This window comes from Mustela nigripes, chromosome 2 (assembly GCF_022355385.1).
Source record: "Mustela nigripes isolate SB6536 chromosome 2, MUSNIG.SB6536, whole genome shotgun sequence".
NCBI lineage: Eukaryota > Metazoa > Chordata > Mammalia > Carnivora > Mustelidae > Mustela > Mustela nigripes.
In genome coordinates, this window is record NC_081558.1 from 50370411 (window position 1) to 50396571 (window position 26161).

The 26161-nt window shown below is 43.8% G+C and overlaps 1 protein-coding gene across 2 annotated transcripts in view; it reads left to right on the forward strand.

Annotated features, from left to right (window-relative positions):
* The first annotated feature begins 3674 nt into the window (after positions 1-3674).
* The window catches only part of LMCD1 (LIM and cysteine rich domains 1), a 58385-nt gene continuing 35898 nt past the window's right edge, over positions 3675-26161 (forward strand). Inside the window, exon 1 of one of the 2 annotated variants that reach the window (XM_059390211.1) lies at positions 3675-3841. Coding sequence is in view for 1 of the 2 variants with exons in the window: in XM_059390209.1 (XP_059246192.1) it covers positions 3800-3841 (42 nt within the window). In the remaining variant the exon portion in view is untranslated. The remainder of the gene's footprint in view (positions 3842-26161) is intronic. The other variant, XM_059390209.1, reaches the window with a different exon arrangement.

Consider the following 26161-nt stretch of genomic DNA (forward strand, 5'->3'; position numbering starts at 1 on the left):
TAGTGATGATGAACATTTTTTCATGTGTCTGATAGCCATTTGTATGTCTTCATTGGAGAAGTGTCTGTTCATATCTTCGCCCATTTTTTTTTAATATGATTGTCTGTTCTGTGTGTGTGGAGTTTGAGTTCTTTATAGATCCTGGATAGCAACCTTTTGTCTGTGCTGTCATTTGCAAATATCTTCTCCCATTCCGTGGGTTGCCTCTTTGTTTTGCTGACTGTTTCCTTTGCTGTGCAGAAGCTTTTGATCTTGATGAAGTCCCAAAAGTTCATTTTTGCTTTTGTTTCCTTTGCCTTTGGAGACATATCTTGAAATAAGTTGCTGTGGCTGATATCGAAGAGGTTACTGCCTATGTTCTCCTCTAGGATTCTGATGGATTCCTGTCTCACGTTGAGGTCTTTTGTCCATTTTGAGTTTATTTTTGTGTACGGTGCAAGAAAACAGTCGAGTTTCATTCTTCTACATATAGCTGTCCAGTATTCCCAGCACCATTTATTGAAGAGACTGACTCCACCCCTAAACTACTAGAACTCATACAACAATTCAGCAACGTGGCAAGATACAAAGTCAATGTACAGAAATCAGTGGCTTTCTTATACACTAACAATGAAAATACAGAAAAGGAAATTAGAGAATCGATTTCATTTACTATAGCACCAAGAACCATAAGATACCTGGGAATAAACCTAACCAAAGAGGTAAAGGATCTGTACTCGAGGAACTACAGAACACTCCTGAAAGAAATTGAAGAAGACACAAAAAGATGGAAGATCATTCCATGCTCTTGGATTGGAAGAATAAACATTGTTAAAGTATCTATACTGCCTAGAGCAATCTATACTTTTAATGCCATTCTGATCAAAATTCCACCAGTATTTTTCAAAGAGCTGGAGCAAATAATCCTAAAATTTTTATGGAATCAGAAGAGACCCCGAATCTCTAAGGAAATGTTGAAAAACAAAAATAAAACTCGGGGCATCAGGTACCTGATTTCAAGCTTTACTACAAAGCTGTGATCACCAAGACAGCATAAAAACAGACACATAGACCAGTGGAATAGAGTAGAGAGCCCAGATATGGATCCTCAACTCTATGATTAAATAATCTTCGACAAAACAGGAAAAAAATATACAGTGGAAAAAAGACTCTCTCTTCAATGAATGAAGCTTCTAATAAGCCCTACAGCCACAAAGCAATGAGCCTTGGGAAAATCAGATCTCTCACTGTTCCAACCTAGAAAAGATAACCCATTTTCTTCCAAAGAGAAGCAAAAGTAGAATAAGGCTGTGGTATAATGGCCATATTGCCTCCATTGGCCAGAACATCCCAAATTATAATAGTCCAACGAGGTGTCCAGCCAAGACTCTGACTATAGCTCCCCTTAAACATCTGGCTCAAGAGTAGGGTTCAAAGAGTCAGCGTGAGCATCTTTAGCCAGCAAAAGAGTAAGTAGTAGAAGGGACTAGGGGGTACCTTTCTGCCCACAACAGGTTATTCTCCAGAAAAAAAAAGAGACTGAACCACCCCAAGCAGTAGCTCCTGATTCTCACATTCTGTCACAATATCTGCCTCCTTAGCTGACACAGGGCCCAAGGGCAAAAATAAGGAGGGGAAAGGGGTCATGAGTTTGGAGCTATACAGTGTCAAAGTTAGTAGAATTAGAATTATCCCATGGAACAATAATTTCTCAAGATGGGGCAAGAAGGGTGGCTGGGAAGCAAGTGAGAAATGACTTCACTGGGAAGGCTTCTGCCCAGTTTGCAAGGGATAAAGCATGTCTTTGTTACTCCTCTGGCTTCTGTTCCTATAACTCTGAAATATAAAGGCTTCTGGCATAAGATCCCAGTTCAGCACCATTGTTCCTAGGAGTTGCTACTGAATGGGCTGTTCACATGGAAACCTCCTCCAGGCCAGGCTTCTGGTGGCCACCGTTTATTTACACACCAGTTTAACGTGCAGCCCACCTTGGAAGTTTGGACATACTAGACTAAGGTGTAGCATTGCACCATCTCTTCCTAGTCCTGCCTGCCAGATCACTGCTGATTAAAAACAAGAACCCAACCTGTATTCATTTAACACACATGTTTCAAGTGTCCATCATATGCTAGGTGTTGGGGTACAGCTGGGAACAAGCAAAACAAACATCGATTATAGCAGATCCACAAAAGAAGGATCACAAACAGAAAGCCTTTTCTAGGAATGGGAAAAAGGAATCATAATTTGGGATTATTGGTCAAGATTTGGGATGGCTGGAGATGATGATGTGTTAAGAATCAAGATGGAGGAGGCTTTAAGAGGGAAAGTACCTCCAATAAGAGAGGAAGCCCTAGAATATGGCCTGCAGTTCCCCCACCCCCTCAAATTAGTCACATGAAGTACTATGAGACCCCTCCCCCTTCAGTCTCCTCTGCAACCTAGTTTTACTGAAACCCACTTGAGCCCTGGTTTCTGGCAGGGGGTACTGCCACTGTGAGTTACAGGACTGAAAACGTCATAACATTCTCCCCAGGGTAGAAAGGGGCTGGGGTTTAGTCCTTTGTCCTGGCAGAGAAGAAAATGCCTCTAAGATCCCAGGTCTGTGGAACTGGCTCAGTAGAGATGTGAATTTTCAGGCCCACAACATGGCATAGTGAGGGAAGACCTTGCTCATATTGTCTTATGAGGCTTGTTACATTAGACGTTGCCAGGCAAGTCAACCCAGAGATGTGAGACATCCATAGATAGAATCTTGCTTGTCCAGATAGCCGTTGCCCAATTTATGGAGTTTAACGAGAGTTTCCTAGTTTATGGCTTCTTGTCATCCATCATGTGTCCCCTCTCCCCTGGTAACTGCTCACTCTCACTAACTCAGATGTAAAGCCTTGACCAAGGGTTCAACAGTGGACCGGTGATCCTGAGTGTGTCCTCATCTACCAAATGCAAGTGATAATCACCACCATCATCATCACGGTGATAACACCTGACGGAATTCCAAAACTAGAAAGAAGATGTACCTCCGCGCTTATAAAATCAGGACCGTATCCTCCTCGCTGAAATGGGAGGATTTACACAAAGCAAGTTAGAAAAGGCAGATTAATAATTTACTAACATTAATTTAAAAAAAAAAAAAACCACACCTAACTCACTAACTCACTGGGCTCTCACCTCCTGTCTGGTGATTGGAGGATTTGCCCCGGTTTGGGAAAGTTAGCAGGCCCAGTCCGCCGCGCGGCTGCACACCACCTGCCTCCCCTGTCGCCCCGCACCTCCCCTAGGACAAGGCAGAAAGGGTGGGAAGGGGAACACGGCTCAGCATTTATTTTTGGACCCAGCTCACTAAAAATACCTCAGCCTTCCTGTTTGATCACTCTCCCTTTTGACCTGAATGGATCGCGGGGGCCCAGCGGCCCTCCCCACCCTCTGCCCGTTGTCCTTTAAAGGAGAAGGGCGTGGGGACGGATTCCTGCCGCCTGCTCGAGGGACAGATGTGAGCCGCCAGGGCAGGCAGGGGCCGCGGCCGCACTGACGTCAGGGCAGCGCTCGCGCCGCCGCAGCTGCCTGGACGGCCCAGGGCGCCTGGAGGGGAGGGGGGGGAGCCGCGCGCTGCCATTGGCCGGCCGAGCGCGAGCGCCCGCGAGGATTGGCTGGCGCGATTTTAGAGGGAGTCCCGCTCTCCAATTAAAGGACCCCGCGGCGCCGGGCTGCGCACAGAGCTCCCCCCGGGCCCGCGAACTTGGCCATTCAGCCAGTGCTGTCCCCGCTGCGCGCCCTCGCGCCTCTGCCTGAGAAGCCAGGCGCTGTTCCTGCACCAGAGAAGATGGCAAAGGTGGCTAAGGACCTCAAGAAAGGAGTTCAAAAGGTGAGCTGCGATCTGTCTGTACTTACCTACATTCTTCCTTTTCCCCATGTCCCTCCCCCAGGTTTCCTGGAGGCTTACCTAGACTAAGAAGGAAGCTCATTAAATTCCAAGACTTCCCAGAAAACAGAACAGTTGGGAGTACATATTTGAGCTAACAGGCACACACCCCAAAACTTACTCTTAAAAACCCTTGTGTAAAGTATTTGCAAAGCATCTTAGTTCTTCTATGATGCTAATTAAAATTTAAATAAAGTGGAACTTAAAAAAAAATAGTAATCCTATTGTCTGTAGGAAGAAAAATAACCCCTCCCTTACCCCTCCTGGGATTGAGGTGAAAGTTGAGGGGAGGGTAATATTTACTCATAAGGAAATCTCCCCTCTTGCTGTCATCCTAGTGTTTTGTTTTTCTCACACACACGTACACACATCAGTTTCTTTAGTTGGTGATGTTGGCGAGGGCAGCAGTTCCAGCACATGGGAACTAATTTCTGTCCCCAGGGTCTGCACGTTTCCCTTTCAGGAAGATCTGGCCTGGAGCCCAGAAGGTCATGGGTGATTCACTGCAGGAGGGGCCTGCAGCTGTGCCTGTAGCTCCAACACCCACTTACCTGGATGCAGTTGGGAGAGGGCACGGGCCAGAGGCTTAGAGGACAAGTGAGCTGGAAGGGAGCAGAGACACAGACAGTCTAAGCCAAGGGAGAACTGAAGCCCAGGGTTTAGAGCGGTTGCTTCCAGGAGGCAGTGGTGCATAAGGAATGCCTAAGGCACTGAAACCCTGGCCCTGCCACGTTTTAGGGGCACTGCTTTGACCAATTCACTTTTCTGTGCCTCCGTTTCCTTGTCTCCAGTTTTGGGGATGGTAGACCCTGCTTCTCTCCCAGCAGCAACAATAACAGCAGTACACTGTGGGTTAATCTCCCAAAGCAGTCATTTTAAATTCTTGCAGGGCAAAGCCCTCCTCAGACCTCTGCCATTACCTGTGGAATAGAATGAGAGACATGAAAAACAAAAACAAAAAAACAAAGGAAAGGACAGGAAAGAGGAAGAAAAGACAAAAACTCCGAACATATGTCAGAATCAAAATAAAAATGCAAGCCACATAACTTAGAAGCACAGAGTTCATGCATCTGATTTATAGCTGCACCATTACACAGCTGACCTCCCCACAATCCCACACAGTCCAGCGGACCCTTCTGAATGTGTACACCAAGTCAAACTTAATCAGGGCATCTCTCTGGAAGGTACCATGTCCCATCACATTTGCCAGACTCTTTGGAGAATCCGGGTCCTCTTTCCATCTATGGAATTCTCCTAACACTTAAGACCTCGGTAAGATACCTGTTAATTTCTACCTACTAACAAGTCATGCATACACTGCTTTTATTTCTTTATACATGTTTCTAAACTCCTTGAAGACAGACCTTTCTGGTTCATCTCCGTTCCAACACAGCATACCATACACAGCAGGACTCAATAAACGACCAGTGAACCACTGAATATCCATCCAGCTAAGACCATAGTTTTCGCAGACAGTACATTTTGTACGTGAATGTTTTTTAACTTGTGGCAGCACCAGGATATTTTTGTGTCTGAACAGCCTCCCCAAATTCAGCTGAGGTAAAAGAATTTGGGGCTAAAGGGGCCAAGCCCCACGGTCCTCTAGAAACTGAGGTGATTTGGGGTGGTTTTACTACAAGCAGATTGATAGATGATGTGTGAAGACCCAGTACATGGAAACCCTCCTCCTTCCTGAGGGCCAAAGCCACCCCTTGGAGGAAGCCTTGTTTTTATTTTTCCTTTGCATCGGTGAGTGTGATTATCCGGATTAGAGGTGGAACATGTTCCCCTTCTTGTCACCCTCTTGTGCCAACTTCCTTGGCCTGCAAAGTGTTTATTTTCCATTTAGATCCAATTACAGGCTTAGAGAAAGAATGTGGTGGGTAGAGATGAAAGGGTTTTTTTTTTTTTTTTTTTTTAACTTCTTGGGACGATGGCAATGAGGAGGACAGTCACCACTAGGTAGATGAACCAATGTCTTCAACTCAGAAAGTCAAGAGAAGGGAGCTGGGGAGAAACTCTCCTTGCTGAATGTTATAAGAGTGATTAAACACCGTGTCATACCAACAGCATGCTGAAAACCTTTTACTGCATATTTACTCTTTAAATCTGCAGCAGTTGGGGGGGGTGGCTTATAACATTTGGCTTCAGGATGCTTAATCACACTTAGGCATTTTGAAGCGATTTCATAGACTCTCACTTACAAAATGAGAACCGGTTTAAAATGGCATACAAACTGTCTCTACTGCCCCAACCCCAAGGGGAAGTAGGTTATGAGGAATCCCTAGCAGCTGGAAAGTCATAAAAAGTTCTTCAAGAGAACATAAAATCCAAAACCTGGAGTTGCTTTAGAGATCGTCTAACCAATCCCAGACGAACTGAGAGACTCACCATGGATCATATACCTAGTTACTGGCAGAACTTAGAAACAGCTACCTGCCTCCTCTCATCTGTGCTATGTTAAATGCCGCTCTTGAGCCATCACTTGTTTTTCTACTGGGAGAGAGAAGGTCTTCTAGTACAGAGAGTTCCCACAGAATAGTCAACATTCCTTGGTAATAAAGGGTCTGGAAGGCCAAATGCCATTTCTTTTGGTGGAATCAATCACTACAGTGGATTTGTTCTTCTATTGTTTATTAAGCATATTTAAGAATACTGCTACTACTATTCTTGGATCCAGAGTGAGTCTCATACCCCAGCTCTACCACTTAGTAGCTGTGTGCTCTTGTGTACTCCATAATTAATGTCTGAGTCTGTGCCCTTATCTGAGAATTAGAGAGGCAGTAGCCGCATCTACCTCCCAAGGGTTCTGTGATCATTAAATGAGATAATGCATAAAAAGGGCTCAGCCCAGAAGCTGGCAAATAGACTTAGTTTTTATTGTTGTTATTGGTATATTTTGATGGGTGTGTGAATGTTCAAAGGGGTCTTTTGGTGAAGGACACAATTTTCTTTATGAATATCTCATCTGAAGAGCAGCTAACTTTCATTCATCTGAACCAAAGCACGTTGCTCAGTTTCAATAAGCCAAACATTGATCTCATCTTCATTCTACCCCAACAGATACAAAATCTGCTTACATGGCACAGAGATTACCAGTCATTTCACTATGGAGTTATAGAATTTTAGGCTTGGAAGGGGACAGGGAGCTCTCTTCACTTTTTAGGCAAGGAAACTGAAGCCCAGAGAGGTCAAGCTCCATATTTGAGATTGCTGAGAAGATGGGCTGAAGCCAATTTAGGCTCTGCAACAATATGGGCCCGTTGATTGCTAAGAAGCCACTTGCAGGAATTTAGAAAGGACGAGAACAAAGGGATCTAAGAGCATGTCCACTGTGGACTATGCATGTGCTAGTCCACAAAGGGTTCTCTTTTCACCCCTCAACGCCATGTCAAAGGAGTATTAAATGATGATTTTAAGTGCATTGCCAGGCTCAGCTGGGCGTCTCCCCACACCCTTCTCTGCATTCCCTCCCTCTTGGCTTTCCTGTCCTCCAGCTTCATCCTCCCCTCTGTCTTCAACCCTTCCTGCCTTCACCTCCAGTTCCTGCAGCGTGTAACACTGCTGGCACGTTGCCTGAGCGAGCCGATCCAATGTAAACATGGCTCCTCAAGAATGGTCGTTGGCTCCCTCAATCTTAAAAATATATCAAGCTGTCACTTAAAAACCGTAATAGCCAAGACATTGGAGACATGCCCATAGGTGTATAAGCAACCTGGCCCAAAAGACAGGCTTGTTTTTAAAAAAAAAAGAAATTATCCAAGTCCTTCTTAAAGGGTCCCTGAAAACAAATGCTGAAGCCATTACTTTGTACATTGAAGATGCTTGTCACATTGTGCAGACATGTCTGAATATGGGGGGTTAGGGGCTGAGGATTGACTTTCATCTGGGGTGCATCCACCACCTGGGGTGATGGGAGGCAGGGAAAGACTTAATCATAGACCATCTCTAGGCTTACTCTCAGCCCTCTAGGCTCCAAGACCTTCTCCTAGCCAGGACCTATGCACAATTCCATAACCAGACAGTGGGTAAAGGTATTCCCTTCGGAAGGGCCTATGGTTTGATCTTCTCTCCATATTAATTAGCCAAAGATAACAAAGGATAAAAAGAATGGGCTGAGTCCAGCAAAAGCTGGGGATCAAGAAGGAAGGACATTGACACAGGCTCACAGGTGCATCATTCTTTCTCACCCCCATGCCCGCCACTTCTGGTGAGGAGAAGGTAAGGAGCAGAGCAGTGAGGGGATAATTCCTCCTGCAGCCCAGTGGAGTCAACAGGACTCCAGAAGAGGTATTCAATTTGACTTTGACTTTGGAAAGAATCTTTTTTTAATTTTTTCCAACTTGTACATTCGAAATAGTATGTGAATAACAAAGTAGAAATCTGGCATGATGAGTATAAACCTTGGGAGTTCTTATATCCCCAGTGTTCATCCAACACCATTTAAACATAGATGATGAGAAAAGTTTTCTGGCAGAGGTTGAGTCAGCCTAATAATTATAGGCATTTATTTATCAGTTGACTTTGGACAGGTCACTTTTCCTAGGAAGTAGCAGACCTGGGATGAGAAACATTCTTCCTTTTTCCTTCAGCCCAGTGACCTTTCCTATACACCAGACTATCTCCCGAATAACAAATAATTCCAGAAAAGCAGGCTAAAACTCTGTTCCACTAAAAGTAGAATTGTGGAACAGCTTTTCAGGACATCCAGAAGGAAGAGACAACTGTTGTTCTTTAAGTGCCTTTGTTTGGAAGTACTCCCCCCCCCCCAACACAAACACACACACACTCTTTCTGTTGCTATCAGAAAGAGAATTTGGCTGGCAGCTGCCATGATCTTGGTAGGTACAGGGCCACCAACCACTTCTACAGGAGTCTCTCAAGATTATGTTATTTCCATAACTTCACATAGGATATTTAAGATGTCCTAAACCCATTCTTGGAGCTTTGTACATATCAGTGGTCTGGATCTGCAGAAATTCTAGAAATGTTTTCTATATAGCTTTTAAAGAAAACATCAAACAAGAAATTGGGTTTCTGTGTGAACCAAGACTCTTTTCAGTGGCCAAATCCTGAACTTGGTTCCTAGGCCTAAATATCTGGTGTGGAAACTTGATGGTGGTTTCACAAGAACAGAAACAGAACTAAAACAATTACAAAGCTTTGTCAGACTTCCAGATCAACTCTTCACTCATTGTCTGCTCCTTTATATGAGAAGAAAACCCCTTTCCTTTTTTTCTCAGGAGAGACATGTCTCTTCCTTTCACCATTTGTTTGGACTCTTGTCCCCCTAAGAACTCTGCAGGAAGACTCACCCATTCTCTGCTAGCATAGACAAATTCAAGGAAAAACCAAAGAGAGGAAAGACCTCTCTTGAGTGCATGGAGGTGCTTGAAGTTTCCCACATCCCATTTTACCTCAAAGACTACCATGCAAAAATGTGAGTGTTCTCCATGTGAGTAGATTAAGACTAAGTTTACATGATCATATGATGGCAGGTTAGGAACTCAAACCCAGCCTTTCTGATCCCAAAACTTAATCTCTCTCCACTCTAAGGAAAAATAAGAAGGCTTTCCTCAGAAGTAGCAATCTGGTAGAAAGGAGCTCTGATTATCACTGTGCACTTCACTCAGAGATCAAGGTCTCTCTACACATTAATAGTCTGATTCAGAATTTGCCCAGCACTTATTACCAGGCATTTGTACCTCTCTGGTATCTCTTGGTCACTAGTAGGTATCTGCTGTCACCTACAATAAGTCAAAGCCATTTCCAGGTAGAGAACAAGGGCTTTCTAGATTTTTCCTGGTTCCTGGTTTTCTAGAAGTCTAATTGAAATCTGAAGGGAGGAGGCTGGTAGACAGACAACCTAAGGAAGCATACAACAGTATCCTAAAATTACTGAAGAAGCAGTGACCCTTGGCCAAAAATAAATAAATAAATAAATAAAAATTAAAAAAATCCTAGAGATCCCAGTCCCAGAGCTTCCAGGAAATTTTAGCCTGAGGATAAGCTTGGCCTCTGGAATGTGTATCTCTACATGCCTGGTCAGCCTGACTCATGGTCTACCCAATAACACGTGAATCAGGACCAAGCAAAACATAGCCACGCCCCCACCAGGACATGCTTTAAAAGGAAATAAGATCACTGAGGGGGAAAAAAGCAAAGGCTCCATTTGGCGAGTCACCCTTTGGAAGGACAAAGAAGTACCAGGGTCCAGCCCATGGCGGCTGTTTCAAATCCACATGATCTGTTTATGGGATTTTTTTCCTCCTTCTGTTTTAAAACATTAGATTCTTTATAAAATTAATCTTTGGACAAAAATGCAAGTGAATCTTTATTTAAAAGAGCTGAGCAGAATCTAGGGATTGGCTTCGTCAGTCCCTTTGTGCTGCAGTTGGGACGTGGGAGAGAAATAGCATATCCAGAATTTACAGGAGACATAACTGAGGGATGCACGGACTCATAGCATCTTTTATGAATGTGGGAGGAAATGGTGTGTTCTATATTCTGTCACTTCCATGCCCAGGATACTCTGATTTCATGTCAACTTCATATCTTCAAACTTCAGAACGTCAAGTGAACATTTTGGCTATGAACTTAGCTTTGGCCACAAGACTTAGAGGCCAGTTGAGAGGTAGTTAAATACGTGGCCTTTGCAAGCATGGAGATCTAGATGTGACTTATGGTTCTGCCATTTACTGGATCTGCAACCTCTGCCAAGTTGCTTTTCCTCTCTGGACCTCTGGTTCCCTGTTTGAGAAAGAGAGTTAACAATGGTTCTACATCTAAACAATAGTTGAAGAGATAAGGCACACCAAGTACCTGGATGCCTAGTACGTGCTCAAAAAATATTTCCTCTTGCTTCCTGGTATCCTCTCTCTTCAGTACAGCACGGAAGTCCCATAGGTAGTTAAGTGCTGGAGCATGGAAAACCAAGTTCAGCTTACCTACGTCATGTCACATGTGGCTTCTAAGATATCAGATTGCAAGACCTTCTCTTTGTAGCTAAACTTAGACTTAGCCATAAATACACTCAAGCTGCATCATATGTAAAATTGTGACAGTGGCAACAATTTGCTTTGGGTGGCTTGTTGCTACACTTCTAAAAAGCAGTCCTTCCCTTGCCTGAGACCAGACATTGGTCCCAACTGTGTGATCTTAGATAGGAACTTACCCTCACCAAGCCTCAGAAGTCTTGCTTGTAAATCAAGGTAATAGTCACTCATTTCTTCATTTAGCAAGTATTTATTCAGCATCTATCATGTGTCAGCCATTGTGCTGGGTGCTAGACAATGGATAAGAGAATTTTGGTCCCTTCCATGTAGACTTGAGTCAGATGAAATTCATTTTTCATAAAGGTAAGATAAGGCCAAATCCTGTCAGCGTTCTGATTCTGTGTATTTCTTGACCATCTGTATTGTGTGTGCATGTACACACAATTCTTCTTACACAGTTAATTCTTCTCTTTTGCTACCCACCCTCATATTTCTGAGCACTGCACACCTCTAAGCCACACCGAACCCCAGTCACTTTTACAGTGTAACAAAGGAATGAGTGTGATAATTCTCCCAGTATTTGCATATTTAAAAGATTTATATATTTAGTTATTTGAGAGAGAGCGTGAACAAGTAAGGAGAGGGACAAAGGGAAAGGGAGAAGCCGATTCCCTTCTGAGCAGGGAGCCCGATGTGGGCTTAGCTGAAGGCAGACACTTAACCAACTGAGCCACCCAGGTACCCCCCCAACCCCAGTTATTGCATTTTAAACAGGGTACTTAGTGATGAGCAGTCTGGGGCAGAGCAGAACTCCTGGCAGCTCCCAGGTGCTTCTGGTGACCAGCAGCCCCTTCAACTGCCTTGCAGACATGATGGTGGACACACTGTCTGTGCCCAGCCTATGTCCTCAGAGGCAGCCTAACACCCCAGGCCCTGTCCTTAATGGTGTTGATGGCAGGGGCACCAAAGGACAGAAGCACAGAGAAAGGACTCTTGGCTGACTAACACCCCATAACCCGCCCTTAAGACGACAATCTATTTGGGCTGTATGACTAAGTGGCATGTCCAGGTACTGATTCATGAGGCTGACTACCAACATAACTGGCCTAGCTGATCCATTGGCTGGAAGAAGTGGAGGGAAAGTGGAGCCCAGCCCTGCGCTCATCCTGGAGGAGAGCCGTCCACCTGCCGAGGCATTCCTGTGCTCTGCGCCCAGCCCTGGCACTGTGGCCAGCCAGTGTCCTTGTTAAGGGGATCTAGCCATAACAGGGGAGGGGGAAAGGGGCCAGTATTTGGAGGCTTATTTTATTTTATTTTTTTTAAAGATTTTATTTATTTATTTGACAGAGAGAAATCACAAGTAGATGGAGAGGCAGGCAGAGAGAGAGATAGAGAGAGAGAGAGAGAAGCAGGCTCTCTGCTGAGCAGAGAGCCCGATGCGGGACTCGATCCTAGGACCCTAAGATCATGACCTGAGCCGAAGGCAGCGGCTTAACCCACTGAGCCACCCAGGCGCCCCTGGAGGCTTATTTTAGAGGAAGTCAAGGGGATTTTTTTAAATCCTGTAAGCAGAGAGGGGAGATATTTTTAAGCAGGGATCTATGGACAGAATTAAGGGTATCAAGGAATGTAAATGAAGAAAAACTGCACCCTTATATATGCAGCCTCTGATTCAGCATTTCCTTCAATTATGAATGAAGACAAAAGCCCTGAAAGCTTAGCAACCCCTTGACTTTTTTTTTTTAAACCAAAAAGCTATTGTACAAGACATTTACATTAGAAAAAGATAGCTGGATATAGGCTCTGTGCCCTTGATACCAATGGAAATCTGATACTTTCCTATCCTGAGATCAATACTTTCCAGCTGAGATTGATGTCTAATGTACCACTTATACTGGCCCATGTTTGAAATAACAAGAAATCCACTGCTAAGTCTTGTTAATTAATGTAATAAAGGCATGTATATTACTAAATCATAGATCTGTTTTTACATATTGGTACTATTTCAGTAATAGTGGTTTTTTCTGTCATCTTACATATTTCATGCATTTAAAACATTATTCTGGGAAGGGATGCTTTTGTGTCAGACAACCAAAAGATCCCAAATATATTAAGACCTCTGTCAAAATAAAGCCTTAGCAGTATTCTATACACATATACATAAATAGGTCCAGCTGTAGTGGACTGAGATCTGAGGCTCTTGGAGCAGACAAACTGGGTTTAAACCCCAGCCCAGCCACTCATTTCCTATTATCTTGGACAAGCCACATTACCTCTGAGCCTCAGTTTCTTCATCATTAAAATGGGCCTGAGCGTTGTTGTCTCCAACAATGATCTGTTAAGTTCTTAGCACAGTTCTTGAGAAATAATGTTGCTTGTTAAACAGGACTTACCTCATGAGAGCTCATGAGAGCAAAATGGTAGGGAAAATAAAAACCTTACTTTGATGAAACTTATCCACTTCTAATTTGGCACACTTTAAGAAGTTAGTCTGTGCAAACATATATGCAATTATTACATGCCAGGGACTAAGGGACTAAGATGATCAGTGGAAAAGTAGAAGGAAAAGAATCTCAGAAGCTGATGGTTTCAGAAAAGGAACAGCCAGCACGACCATCAGAGAGCAAACAGTGCCTACAGACCTTGATCAGAAGTACATGTGGAACTGAGGGAGATCAGAAGAAGCAGTACTTAACCCCACCTGGGAGGTCAGAGAAGGCTTATCCAGGAGACGACATCTGAGCCGAGTGTTGAGAGACCAGGATAAATGAGCTGTTAGGAGCAGGTCACGGTCCAGCTTTATGCTTTCCAAGTCTGACACGTATAGTCTCCATCCTACCTGACTTCTAACTTGGGGAATATCCTCCATCTTGAACTGTGGAGAAGTACATTTCCATGTATCCATCCATCCCCACATACGTGTCTTTTATTTTCTCATCTGAGGACTTGCTCCTCTTGCCTCTCAACCAGAACACTTGAGAGTGATTAGGGTAGCAGGCCCTGCCAAAGTGGCACACAGAAAACTTTATGACAGTGGCTTGAGACTCTCCCTGTTCCAGCAAAGGAGATCCAGCCGACTCAAGCCCCCTGGAGTTTGAACTTTTGCAGGAAGATTTAGGTTCAGATAACTGAGAATATGCAATATCAATGGGAAGAAAGGAACACACACACACACGCACACACTATGAAATTCAGCACACTGCATGTATGAGCAGAACATGAAAATGGTCCAGAATCTCCCAGGCATGTTTGTGCACCCCAAGTTTTATTCACCCTTAGACTCTGACACCATAAATGATACTTAGAGGAAAAATCCCAACTAAGACTCTTGGATGAAATAAGTGAAAGAAAGTCAACCCTTTGAAATATGGAACTTGTTTAACGAGATCCAGAATCTTACATCAAAACAATTCCTCTTGTACAGTTCTTCAGAGTTCTCACTTGGCCTGACAATGTGGGCTCCTCGCTGCTGTGTGTTAGAGCAGGTGAAGCATAGGAAGGAAAAACACATGGGGTGATTGTTCTTGTTTTTTGCTAGCTGTATATGGTAGCATATATGTATACGGTATGTTAAAAAAAAAAATCCCAGATTATTCCCTGTCAGTTATCTGGAAAATGAAGTTATGAGGATCATGCCTATGTTTGCAAGGACCTAAAAAGAGGCGAACTTTGATGGAAAAGCTGTGTTTTCCTTGAGTCTCTCCTCCTACAGAGCCAACAGGCCTCAACAGCTCTTGGGGAGAGACGTAATAGTCACACTATCTAGAATGGTTGTTGTCACCAGCCTCCACATCCCAGGCTGGGCCCTGACAAGGAAAATCATCATACGCTTATTTGAATAATGCTTCTACTGTATATTGCAGCAATTACAATTAATTTTTAGGAGATAGAAAGGGCTCAGAGTTTCTCTCTAGTTCATTCTCCTTATTTAACAAACAAGGAAACAGGTCTAGCAAGTCAGGTGACTTGCTCAAGGTCACAGAGCTAGTTAGTGGAAAAGCTGGGGTAAAAATTTGAGGTATCATAGCATTTCAGATTCAGAAATACTTTGAAAACTTTATTCTGTTCAACCGTCCCATCCTTAGCCTTAAGCATGAGGTGAATTGGACAGGACAGCCAGATGCTCTGAGAATACCACTGACCAGCATGCGTACCTCCTGAAGAGACCTATTTTTTGAACCCCTCTAAATAGTAGAAGTTCATCCTTATCACGAGTGAAAAATCTCTCTCTCTCTCTCTGCAACTTTTTCCCATTGCTTCTGTTTCCCTAGCTGCTCAATTCAAGGATGCAATGACCACTTTTTTCTAATGTCCCAGTTCTGGTAACTGACTAAGTCCTACATATTGTTCAGGATTAAGGTCAACGCATCGTTTCCTGGGTTAGTTCCTGCCTTCTGGGAGACCTAGTGTCAGCATTTAGCTGAGTGAGATGGCCAACAGACAGCTCCCAGTTTTTGTTTTGATGTGAGTTTGGGGACTTGCCCAAGGGGACTTGAGTTTGCTAACTTCTTCATCTGAGCAACATATTTACCTCTCCTAATCGCACCCATTTGGGAAGGTCACTTCTATGCCACCAAACTAACCTGTTTCTCAGAGGAGAGCTTTTACAGTACAAAAACATGGCAAAAGAGAAGGGGATAGGCAATCCTAAAGCACTAAGAACTCCAAACCCACATCATAAATACTCATGAAAATTCAGTACTTGTCCACATGTAAAGCACCTGATTTATAAAGGGCAAAAGTCAGGAGGAGGTGATAAGAAATCAGAGAAGACTAAGAAGAAAAAGAAGAAAACTGTGACAAACAGAGGTAATATGTCTTGAGAAAGCTTTAAAAAATAATCACAAAGTTATCATAGTTTATTACTGTGTGGAATTCGAGAGCAGTAAGAAAGTAATGTAAACTTTATATCCTGGTGACGTTTCCATCTGGAAGGAATGCTCAAAAAAATAAATATGAAGGCTGGTCACCAAAACCAACTTACTTTCATTAAAAGATGCCACTAAGAAAATAAAAGACAATCCACAAAAATAGTCACAGTACATATATGTGACAAAGGATTATATCCAGAATATATAACTAACTCATTTAAATAAATTTTTAAAAAGCAGTCCCATTTAAAAAGAAAATAGCTGGAGATTTGAACAGCCATGTCACAGAAAATGTCTAAATGGCCACTAAGTGTAGGGAAAGATATTCAACCTTATTACTCATCAGAAAAGCACAAAAGCACAATAAGATAGCATTGCACGCCCAGAAGAGTAATAAAATTAAATACTGACAATAGCAAGTGTTGATAAGGACGTGGAGCAGTTAGAATTCATACATTGCCAGGAAGAATGTAAAGTGATACAGCCACTTTGCTGGGGCATGTGGGTGGCTCCGTTGGTTAAGCGTCTGATTCTTGGTTTGGCTTGACGCATGATCTCCTGCATCGCAAGACTGAGCCCCATGTGGGGCTCTATGCAGAGTGGGGACTCTGCTTGAGGATTCTATCCCTCTGCCCTTTCTCCTATGTGGACGCATGAGTGTGCGCACTCTCTCTGTTTCTCTCAAATAAAAAAATCTTTTAAAAAAAATGTTTAAAAAGATACAATCACTTTGGGAAACTGGTATGGACAAAGAACTCATAGAGGGTAGCAAAGGGTAGAGAGAACATGAGGGCAAAGGACACAAGACAGACCTGGAATAGAGGAAGTGAGACCAGCACCCCTCAGTGGTATCCTTACCCATGTGGTTTAATCTAAAACCTTGGACCTATAGACCAAGATCAGAACTGGCATAGTAGGAGTGGGGACAGAGGTATGGGAGGGAGACTTTTTGGCAGATACAGGAAGCATGGGGAGATGAAAAGGAAATGAAAGTGAGAGGGTTGGGGGAGGCACTATTCCAAACCAGACTCTGAATTTTTAATGTCTGGTCCCAAGTTTTATTATCCTCCTGCAGACTTGCCTATGAAAGGATTGGCCTTAGGATAGTGAACGCGCCAAGGCTTGATTTGTTTCCTTCCTTCAAACGACTGACTTGAACCTTCATCTGACCCTTGAGGCCCCCCTCTTTCTGGCTGGAAGTCTCTTGAGAACAAACTCCAGTGATTTCCATGGTCTCGGGAGGTAGTTGGCTCAGGCCTCTAGACGACAGCAGCCGCATCTCAGGAGAGTTGGCCCTCCTGAGAGACAAGAGCCAGCAGGACGACTGAAAATTGGCTGAAGTTTAGTCCAAACCACTTATAGCTCAGACCCATATCGACTTTAAGTTTCTAGTCCTTGATGAATATTTATACCAAAATAGGGCCAGTGGAAAAGTTCCATCTGTGTGGATTTTAAGAGTTTTGCCTTCCCTCAGCCACGTTGACCAAACTCAGGAAAGTAGGGGAGTCACTGCCAAGTATATGCTCTTTGAAGTACAAGAAATTCTGAGAAGGCCCTGGACCCATCATATTTCTTCTCATCCCGAAAACTTAGATTTGGCACTCCTTTTTTTAAAAAAGTACTTAATATCACCACCTCTCATAGGCTTTATAATTTTAGCCTAGTCCTGGACACCATGAACACTCATTTGAAAGGGTGGGGTCTCTTCAAAATTTTGCTGGGTGAAATTGTTTTGCTGGTTGGTGTTTTTCCCACTTTTCTAAAATCTGGGTGGTCCCATTAATCACTTTAACTCACCTCTTTACTTTGCTAGCTGACAAATGGCCCCAAATTTTCTCTTCAGTTTAATTAGTCACTCCATACTCCTCAGAAGCAACAACACAAAAAATTTCATTAAGTTCTGCCCTTAAAATGAGGGACAAAAATAGAAGCTTTGCTCTTGCACGAGGCATATTAACTGCACTTACCAAGCACAGGCCATGGGCCAAGCACCGTGCTACACAGTTTTCCTAATGTTTACAGAAATCTCATTTTACAGCTGAGTCAGATTCAGAGAGATTGTGTAAATTGCCGTGGTGACATAGCTAGACGATGAACATGAATTAAATGAAGGAAGTTCAATCCATAGCTCTCCTTCTTCCCTCTATGCCATTTCTTATGTATATGTAACATGTTTACAGGGTTCCAGAAAGATGGGCCACATGAGAGAGTAGCCCTCAGGCTCGGACCTTTTAAAAGACAATGGTATTAGCTAGAATTTAATGATGTTGTTTCATATTTGTTGTATTTTTTATGGTTACCTTCTGTTTTAATACATTTTAGAGGTAAAGGTTTTTTTTTAAAGAAATAAGTTTTTTAAGTAATTTATTTAAAGAAAAATAATCACACAGATGGCATATTGAGGACAGAATTCATGAAGCAGCAACATAGGGTTTCATAAACATCTAATATTCAATTACCCCTGATCTCTATAGCACCTTATAGTTTTCTCAACATCTTATATGCAGTGTCCTATTTGATTCTCACAATACCTCCATGAAGCTGGTAGGAATTATGATCCATTTTAAAGGTGAAAAAAAATCAAGGTTCAGAGAGCAGAAACTGCTCACCAGGGTCACACGGGTAAATGATAAAGCGGCCAGGACTTGTGTTCAACTCCTCCAGTTCCAACATGAACAGTTCTCCCCCAGTGCCCCGCCAACAAATCCTTTCAAGGGCAAGAGTGGTTAAAGGGATATTCCAAAGCAATGAGCCAAGACTAAAAATGCCATGGAAAGTCTACAGAGCTTAGCAACTCTCAGGCTGGCCTAAGTTTTCGATTTCCCCGTGCTTATATATATTCTGTTTCATGGAGAAGCCTGCAGTTGCTACATTCTGAATTGCTCTAGAGAAGTCTGATTTTCTCTCTCTGGTGAGTCGCCTTCCAGAAGGCTCAGAAAATGGCTCTCCCATCCTGGGAGCATCTCCTACCTTCGGGGGTACACCACAGATGCAATGGCACAAACTAGAAATGGGCCCCTCAAAGAGGAAACGCTGGCTTCTGCCCAGAGAGGAGAGCATTTCTTTCCATGTCTACTTGCCTTGAACGACTGACCAGAATTCAGACCACAGGTCTGGGTGACTGGACGGGCAGGAATACCATAAACCGGGGAGAACCAGCGGGTTTGGTGGCAAAGAAGGTGAGATCCAGTTCCCATCAGTCTACCCAGGAAGAGATTCCAAGAGCTGAAAACACTTCTGCAGATAACACTGAGAGCCACAGAGAACTGCTGAGGCCATCAGAATGGATGGATGCTAAGAGAGAAGCATGTTGAGAATCAGGAGGAGGTCAGAACCAGTGCTGGAACCTTTGAGAGGAGGAGGGAGCCGCTGAGGAAGGCCAGGAAGGGTTGGGCAACCGAGGGAGGCTAAAATCCCAGAAACTATAGGAAATCAGTGCCATTCTTGTTTTTCCATCTCTTCCCGCAGGCATCGGCCTCAGATGAAGGATACCTATTTTGCATTAGCTTTTCCCGTAAAACAGATGAAGCATTGATCGAAGGCAAAAATGAAAATGTTATAAAAGAAGCTAGTCAAACACATGCATGTTCACTGAGGCGCTACTATGTGCAAGGCAGTGTCTGAGGCACTGGTGGTAAAGGAATAAACTCGATACACGGGGACCCTGCCCCACTAGAGCTTACCGTCTAGCAGGAAAGGATGTCATTAAAGAGTTCTATTCAGTATTGGAAATTACAACCGTGATGAGTACTACAAAACAGTATAAAATACAGGGTTTTCTAAGACCACATGAGAGGGGTACCTGGAAGACAAATAGAAGTCAGGTGAAGGGAGAGAGACGTGTTGGAAGCAGAAAGCACTGCATATCCCAGAGGAATATGGCATCTTTCCTGGGCCATGTGGCTAAATGAATATTCTGAAATTATTCAAGAGATAATTTTCTGGAAAGTGACTTGGCTTCTGGAGTTCTGATTTTACATTTTAATTGTGTTAGATGAGCTTCAAAAGGTGAGTCCTTGAAAATGAAATATTTGCCAAGTGAATGACCATCTGCTAATTGCTGATTCATAAAACTAGGCATAGAAAAATGTGACCTAAATACTCTTTTCACTTTTGAGAATCTATGATTTCCTTGTATCAGATTTTCTTAAACATAGAATCGCACTATATAAAGTTATGTACAACTAGTTCATGAAGGGGAAAATCAAGGAAAAGATGAAATATTTGAAAAACATGTGATGGTAGGGACACCTGGGTGACTCAGTTGGCTAAGCATCTGCCTTCAGCTCAGGTCATGATTCCAGGGTCCTAGGATGGAGTCCTTTATCAGGCTCAGTGGGGATCCATCCCATAGCTTATCCCTGTACCTGTCCCTCCCCCTGCTTCTGCAGTCTCTCCCTCTCTCTCTCTCTCTGACAAATAAATAAATAAATAAAATCTGAAAGAAAGAAAGAAAGAAAGATAGAAAGAAAGAAAGAAAGACAGACAAACATGATAGCGAAGAAAAAGAAGAGGGAAGTCATTTATAAGAAGGGTACTTTTTTAAACCGAGAAACTGTCTTGCTAGAGGCATGCAAAACACAAGTGGTTTCTTAATATCCAGGCACCAAAGTTGGCTTAAGGAAATGCGTGTGTCTCAGGGTTTCCATTGTCATAAGCTTATCTAAGAATTTACGTGTGAGATTCCCACCAGGAATCATTTGCATAAGCAAAGGCTCCAGACTTTTAATAACAGTGCTATATTTTTACATGGCACACATGCTATTATGATATTAAGATTCAGATAAGCAAGATTAAAAATTCTCCAAGTTGGTTTGCTAAGTCTCTCCATTTCTAAAATTATCTCCAATAAAAGTGTGTTATCCTTAGATCAGTAATGCTGCAAGAATTCAGACACACGTATACACACACACACACACACACACACACCAAATTAACATCCTTATAGGAAGACATTCTTAAGACATTAGGCCACTAAAATCAAGGGTCATATAAAACTGGGGAGGTTTATAAGTTCAGTATTGCCTGCCTCAAACTGACAGTCTTATCCAAGAGGAGGTGTCTGCTAAAAACTGAAACCTAAGAACCAAGAAGCCAATTGGATTTTAATTTCCAAGTATGGCCTGAAGGTATTAGGCCTGGGGACACCAACAGCCTGTTCTCATTTAGGAAATGGGGGGAGGGGAGAGTCAAGAAACCCTACAAGGACTTTATTTTCTTTTATCTCAACTTCCCTCAAACCACTTGGTAAATCTCTGATAAAATTCCCGAGAGGGTTGGATAACTTCTGGCTCATAGCGAGACTAGTGGTTTTACTTACATCTTCCCAAGAACTGGCAGGGCCTGTCCATGAAAGAAAAAAGACAAGTTTAAAAGAGATAGCACTGGAGCCTCTGGAAACAGTTTGGCAAGAAATGCCATGTCCCACTCTTGCACTACGGGAATCTCTTGCACGGTCAATGAAAACAATGCCCACACTTTAGGAACCTAGTGGTCTCAGAAGATCTCTAAAAAGTCTGGACGTGGGGGAAGGTAGGAGGACCCTCCTCCTATTCCTATTTCAAATAAGCAGGGTGCCCCTCAAACAATGGGCTGACTTGTCTAAAAGCAGGTAATTCTCAAGAACAGGAAAGGACGGTTTCATCTTTCACTTTTGTGCAGTTCACTATTTCATGGTAGCCTGGGAAGTGCCTGTGAGTAGTTCAAAGGGAGCTGGTGTCAAAGGAAAATTTTAGTTCAGTCCTAAAAATCCTATCACTTCAGTCCAGCAGAGTCCCTTATACGTAAAATTTGTGTACCTGCTTTGGATTCAACCATGTGTACCCATTAGCTGTCAGCAAGAAGCTGGTGGCCCAGAGGCTGGTTTCCTCTTCCCTTTGGTCACCATCATTTTTGCTCTGCCAAAGGAGTGTTAAACAAAGGAGTCAGAGTCCCGAGCTGGGCCAGGCGATTTCCTGCATTTTCCATGTACAGCCATCACAAGGATGCCAGCCATCAATTGCTCAATTTAGGATTTGGAACTTTCTGCCTTGTTCTGTACTCTTCTTTCTCAAAGTGACTCCAGCCTGTTTACCTTTGAAAGATAAGAGATATTCTTTTTTTTTTTTTCTTTTTTAGAGATTTAAAAAAAAAATTTTTTTTATTTGACAGAGATCACAAGCAGGCAGAGAAGCAAGCAGAGCCCGGGGGGGGGGGGGGGGGGGAGCAGGCTCCCCACCGAGCAGAGAGCCCAATGTAGGGCTCGATCCCAGGACCCTGGGATCACGACCAAAGTCGAAGGCAGAGGCTTTAACCCTCTGAGCCACCCATAAGAGATATTCTATGACTATTTCAAGGCTGCCCACCTTCAAGTGCTCTGGCCGATGCCAAGTGGGAAAGGAGACCAGAATTGTCTCCTAGCTCCTCTGTCCGAAGGTCCCTCACATCAGGCCTTTCCAAGAGCCACAAACCCTTGGAAAATGTACTGATTTGAGTCTTATTGCTTCTTTGCCTCTTTTTGAAAAAAGTGCTAAAAATACAAGAGTAAACTTACGAAAAGGCGGCTGGAAGGAAAGAAAAAGGGGTAGATAATCCCCTATCTCGGCTAGTGGAGCGCTCACGGTGTCTGCTCCATTATGCCAAGTACTGATGCGGTAGGAGGCAGACATTACTAACAGTCTCAGCCAGCCAGGCTTGCCAACAGGGGAAGTAGATTGCAATAGCTCGTTCTAATCAGGAGGAGATAGGATGCAGCAGGTTAAGGATGGGACCAGCCCTTGCCCAAAGGCAGACTTCTGTGTGCCTACTTTGTTCATGGCCCTGGGTCTGGGCATTCCTGCTTTGCTGGAACCAGCCTCAGGTCCGTGAAGGCTGGCTGGAAGAGGACGAGGGAGGGGTAGGGATGGAGGGTAGAGCAGGCTCTGAAACAGAGAAACCTTTCATTTCATAGTTCCCTTTCCACATGTGGATTTGCTTTTCTACTCGGTTTCCATAGCTGTATTAACCCTTTTCGTGAATCTTGGGAACCTCCAATGATTTCCTTCCCTGAAGGGAAAGATAGAACCAAACAAATGATGACAAGTATAGAATTGTTCCACAGAGGACTGTGTGTGCCCGTCCTGCATGCATGTGTGTGGACGTGTGCATGTGTGTGTTTGCATGCATGTGTGTGGATGTGTGCACGTGTGTGTTTGCATGCATGTGGATGGGTGGGCAACAGGTCCTACATGGTGGTTAGGAGTTTATAGGGGAGGGTGGAGGGGAGAGTTTCCCAAAGAAGTGGTAGGAGGAACTGACCAGTGGTTTTCAGAACTTCCCCACAGGCATTGTTCATCAAGGAGCCTGAACAGAGGGATTGGGACCCATTTCGGCGACAGCTGGGGGGAGGTCCAGGAGTGACAGGCCTTATTCACCACGCCACAGAGGCTGGGACCACCAGGCATTCTGCTAATTTCTCATACACTATGGAACAGCATGTTCTGGGATTTTGTGAATTTTTACTCCTTGCTGGCTGTCCTGATTTTAACTTAATTTTACCTGTGAGACATGATGTGTTGAGAGAGGAAGAATAGTAAGTAGAACATAGTGTATTTTGCCCAAACACAAGTTCTCCTAGAGTCAAGCATGACAAACTATCTTGACAGAAGATGGGGGGCGGGAGTTGGGGGACCAACCGAAAAAAAAAAAACAAAACAAAAACCCAACACTTCTTATAGAGAGTAAAAAGTACTCTTTTGTTGGACATTTGTTTGAGACTTTGTTTGGGACACCAGAGACTCCTGACATCATGGGCTAAATCCATCAGACTAACTCTGTCAACCACAGCTGGCCCGTGGAATCAATTTAATACACACAAACCATTTAATAGGAAAGATAATCGAATCTGTACCCTGAAATGCTGACAACTCAAGCATTTCTGCCATCAGCTTATCACCCACCAAATGTTTTCATTTTTTGTTGCCTTAAATAGGGTTGGTCTTTAAAAACAAAAAGGGAAAAGAACAAGTTTTCCATCCATAGAATTCTGAGTACGAGATCAGTTGGGCTAATCTCAATTTGTTTAGTCTGTGCATTTTTATCCTTGTTACACAATTCAGGAAAAGGGTATCTAAGTTGAAGTGATTTCCTTACATCTGTGCTTGCCCAGGCAGAAGACTAGAAATGCTCAAGGAGCAACCCTGGGATAGGAACAGTAGATTTGGTAATGTACCACACCTCTTTGCACCTACATCTGCACACACATCTGTGTCCACACACAACCCTGAAGAATATCTGAGCCCCAGACAGAACCTCTGATGTGGACCCCGTCTTTGTTGCCACCTTTGCGAGACTTGCTGTGGTTTAAGGAGGCACTTTATGGTAAGTTGTTTCCATGGCTAATTTGCATGGCATCAGAGAGAGCACAGGTCAGCCAGTGCAGAATGGAAATTCAAACAAGACCGCCAGTGACCTGATCTGCTCACTCCTCTGCTCACTCCATATTCTAAGCCAGCCATCTTAAGGCCAGGTAGGATAAAAGTTAGAACCCTCCAAGATTGGGGCTACAAACCCCACTTTTCATCTCCTATTTGGGGAAACAGGGTTTTTCTTGGCCACAAACTGAAGCCCTGGCTTGAGGTTTCCCTGGCAAGAGTACAAGCATCGATAGGGAGGGGAGTGAGCCAGAAGCCAGAAGACGAACATAGAGCAGTGTAGTTGTGCCTGAGATTGGAGAGAGCAAGATAAGGAACACCTATTTTACATGAAAAGAAAATAAATATCCATTATGGAATAGGGATGCCCAAAGTCACCTGAGTGGAAGAGCAGACAGATTGGAAAGAGTCTGTGTCGTTCAGCCAGCATCCCTAAGCTCCTGGGCCCCCATCTCCACCTCTGGTAGCGTACAGGACTTGTCACATGGAGGGTTTGTGTTCAGGAAGGGCAGCCCATGTCATTTTGATGTCAAGGATGGATCGTTATTGTATTGGTTAGTGTACTGATTTCATTACTCTGTTAAGATTTTGTAAGGCTATTTGACAACTCATTCTTTCAATCATTGGGGAGCTTCAAAAAACAGAAATCCAGACCTTGTAAAGACCATAGGGTTTTTGTTTTGAAAGGGGAATGTAAGACTCTCATTATACTTCCCAGCTGGGTCACTTTCCAAATGCATCAATCACATTTCTTAAGGTGATGGAGGTGGGGGGCAGTGGGCAGGGGGAGGCAACTTCCCATAATGCTGTATGTGACCATCTGGCCCTTAGGTGTCCTAGGTTGGGCACCTCTGTCTGACAGGACCTCTCGGTCCCTACTTGGGCTGGGGAGGACCACCTCTGACCTCAGGCCTGGCAAAGGGTCTCAGCATCAGTGTGAGTCCCTCAGGGAGCCAGCCAGCCAGTGAAATTTAGAAGCAGAGGAAGGGCTGTGGTCTCCCTTCTGTCTGGCTGTTAAGAGAGTTCCTCCATTTGGCATGAAAGCCTGTGAAGAGGGCTTGTGCCAGAGAAGGGACCAAAATGAAATAAACCAAGTCAGGTGTGCTGTTAAAAAACCCCCTTGGAGGGAATGGTGGTCTGGAAGTAGAATGTGGGAGGAGAGGTTGAACCAATGAGCTGAGAGCCTCAGGGTCCACATTGTAGTGGCTGAGGGTACAATGGGGAGACCCATTTTTTCCCCGAACTTGTCTGTGCATTAGCAGAGAGAACTTCCAAAATGACTGCAGACTGTGGCCCATCCCCACAGAGCGTGGCTAAATTGCTCCAGCATGCAGCCTGGACTTTGGAAGTGGCAAAACTCCCCAGGTAATTCTAATGTGCAGACAAGTTTGGGAACCACTGATGTAGCCCCTTGTTCCTTCACGTGTGGTCCCCAGACTGGCAGCAGCAGCTTCTGCTGGGAGGTCGATAGAACGATCAAATATCAGGCTTACTCCAGCCTTGTGAGACCAGAATCTTCATATTAGCTAGAGCCTGGCTGGTCTTTATGCTAATCAGTGTGTGTGCTTAATTTGAGAAATGCTGCCTCCAAACAGACGCAGACCAGGCCAAATTCCCCTACTAAAGTACAAACTCATGGCACACTCTTTTTCTAATTCCTGGCGCCAATTGCATTTGTAATTCTAAAGCTATAAGAGTTCTTTGAGAAGTGTAAGCTCCACTGACGTGTCTGAGAAAGGCTTCTTGGCATCACCTATAGTGCACTGGTTTAATTAACACGGAGAATCAGGATTCAGAGAGAACTGGCTTCAAATCTAAGCACCAGCACCTTAATTTGACCTCTTTGAATAGTCTTAATTAGGGAGACCAGCTTATCGAGGTTGGTCCAGAGCTTTCCTGGTTCAGTACTAAAGTCCTGCATTCAGGGTCTGATTCAGTCTCAGGTCAACCAAGACAATCAGTTTCCCTTTGGTTACCTCCTACACAGCCTGGGGATGCCAACAAAGA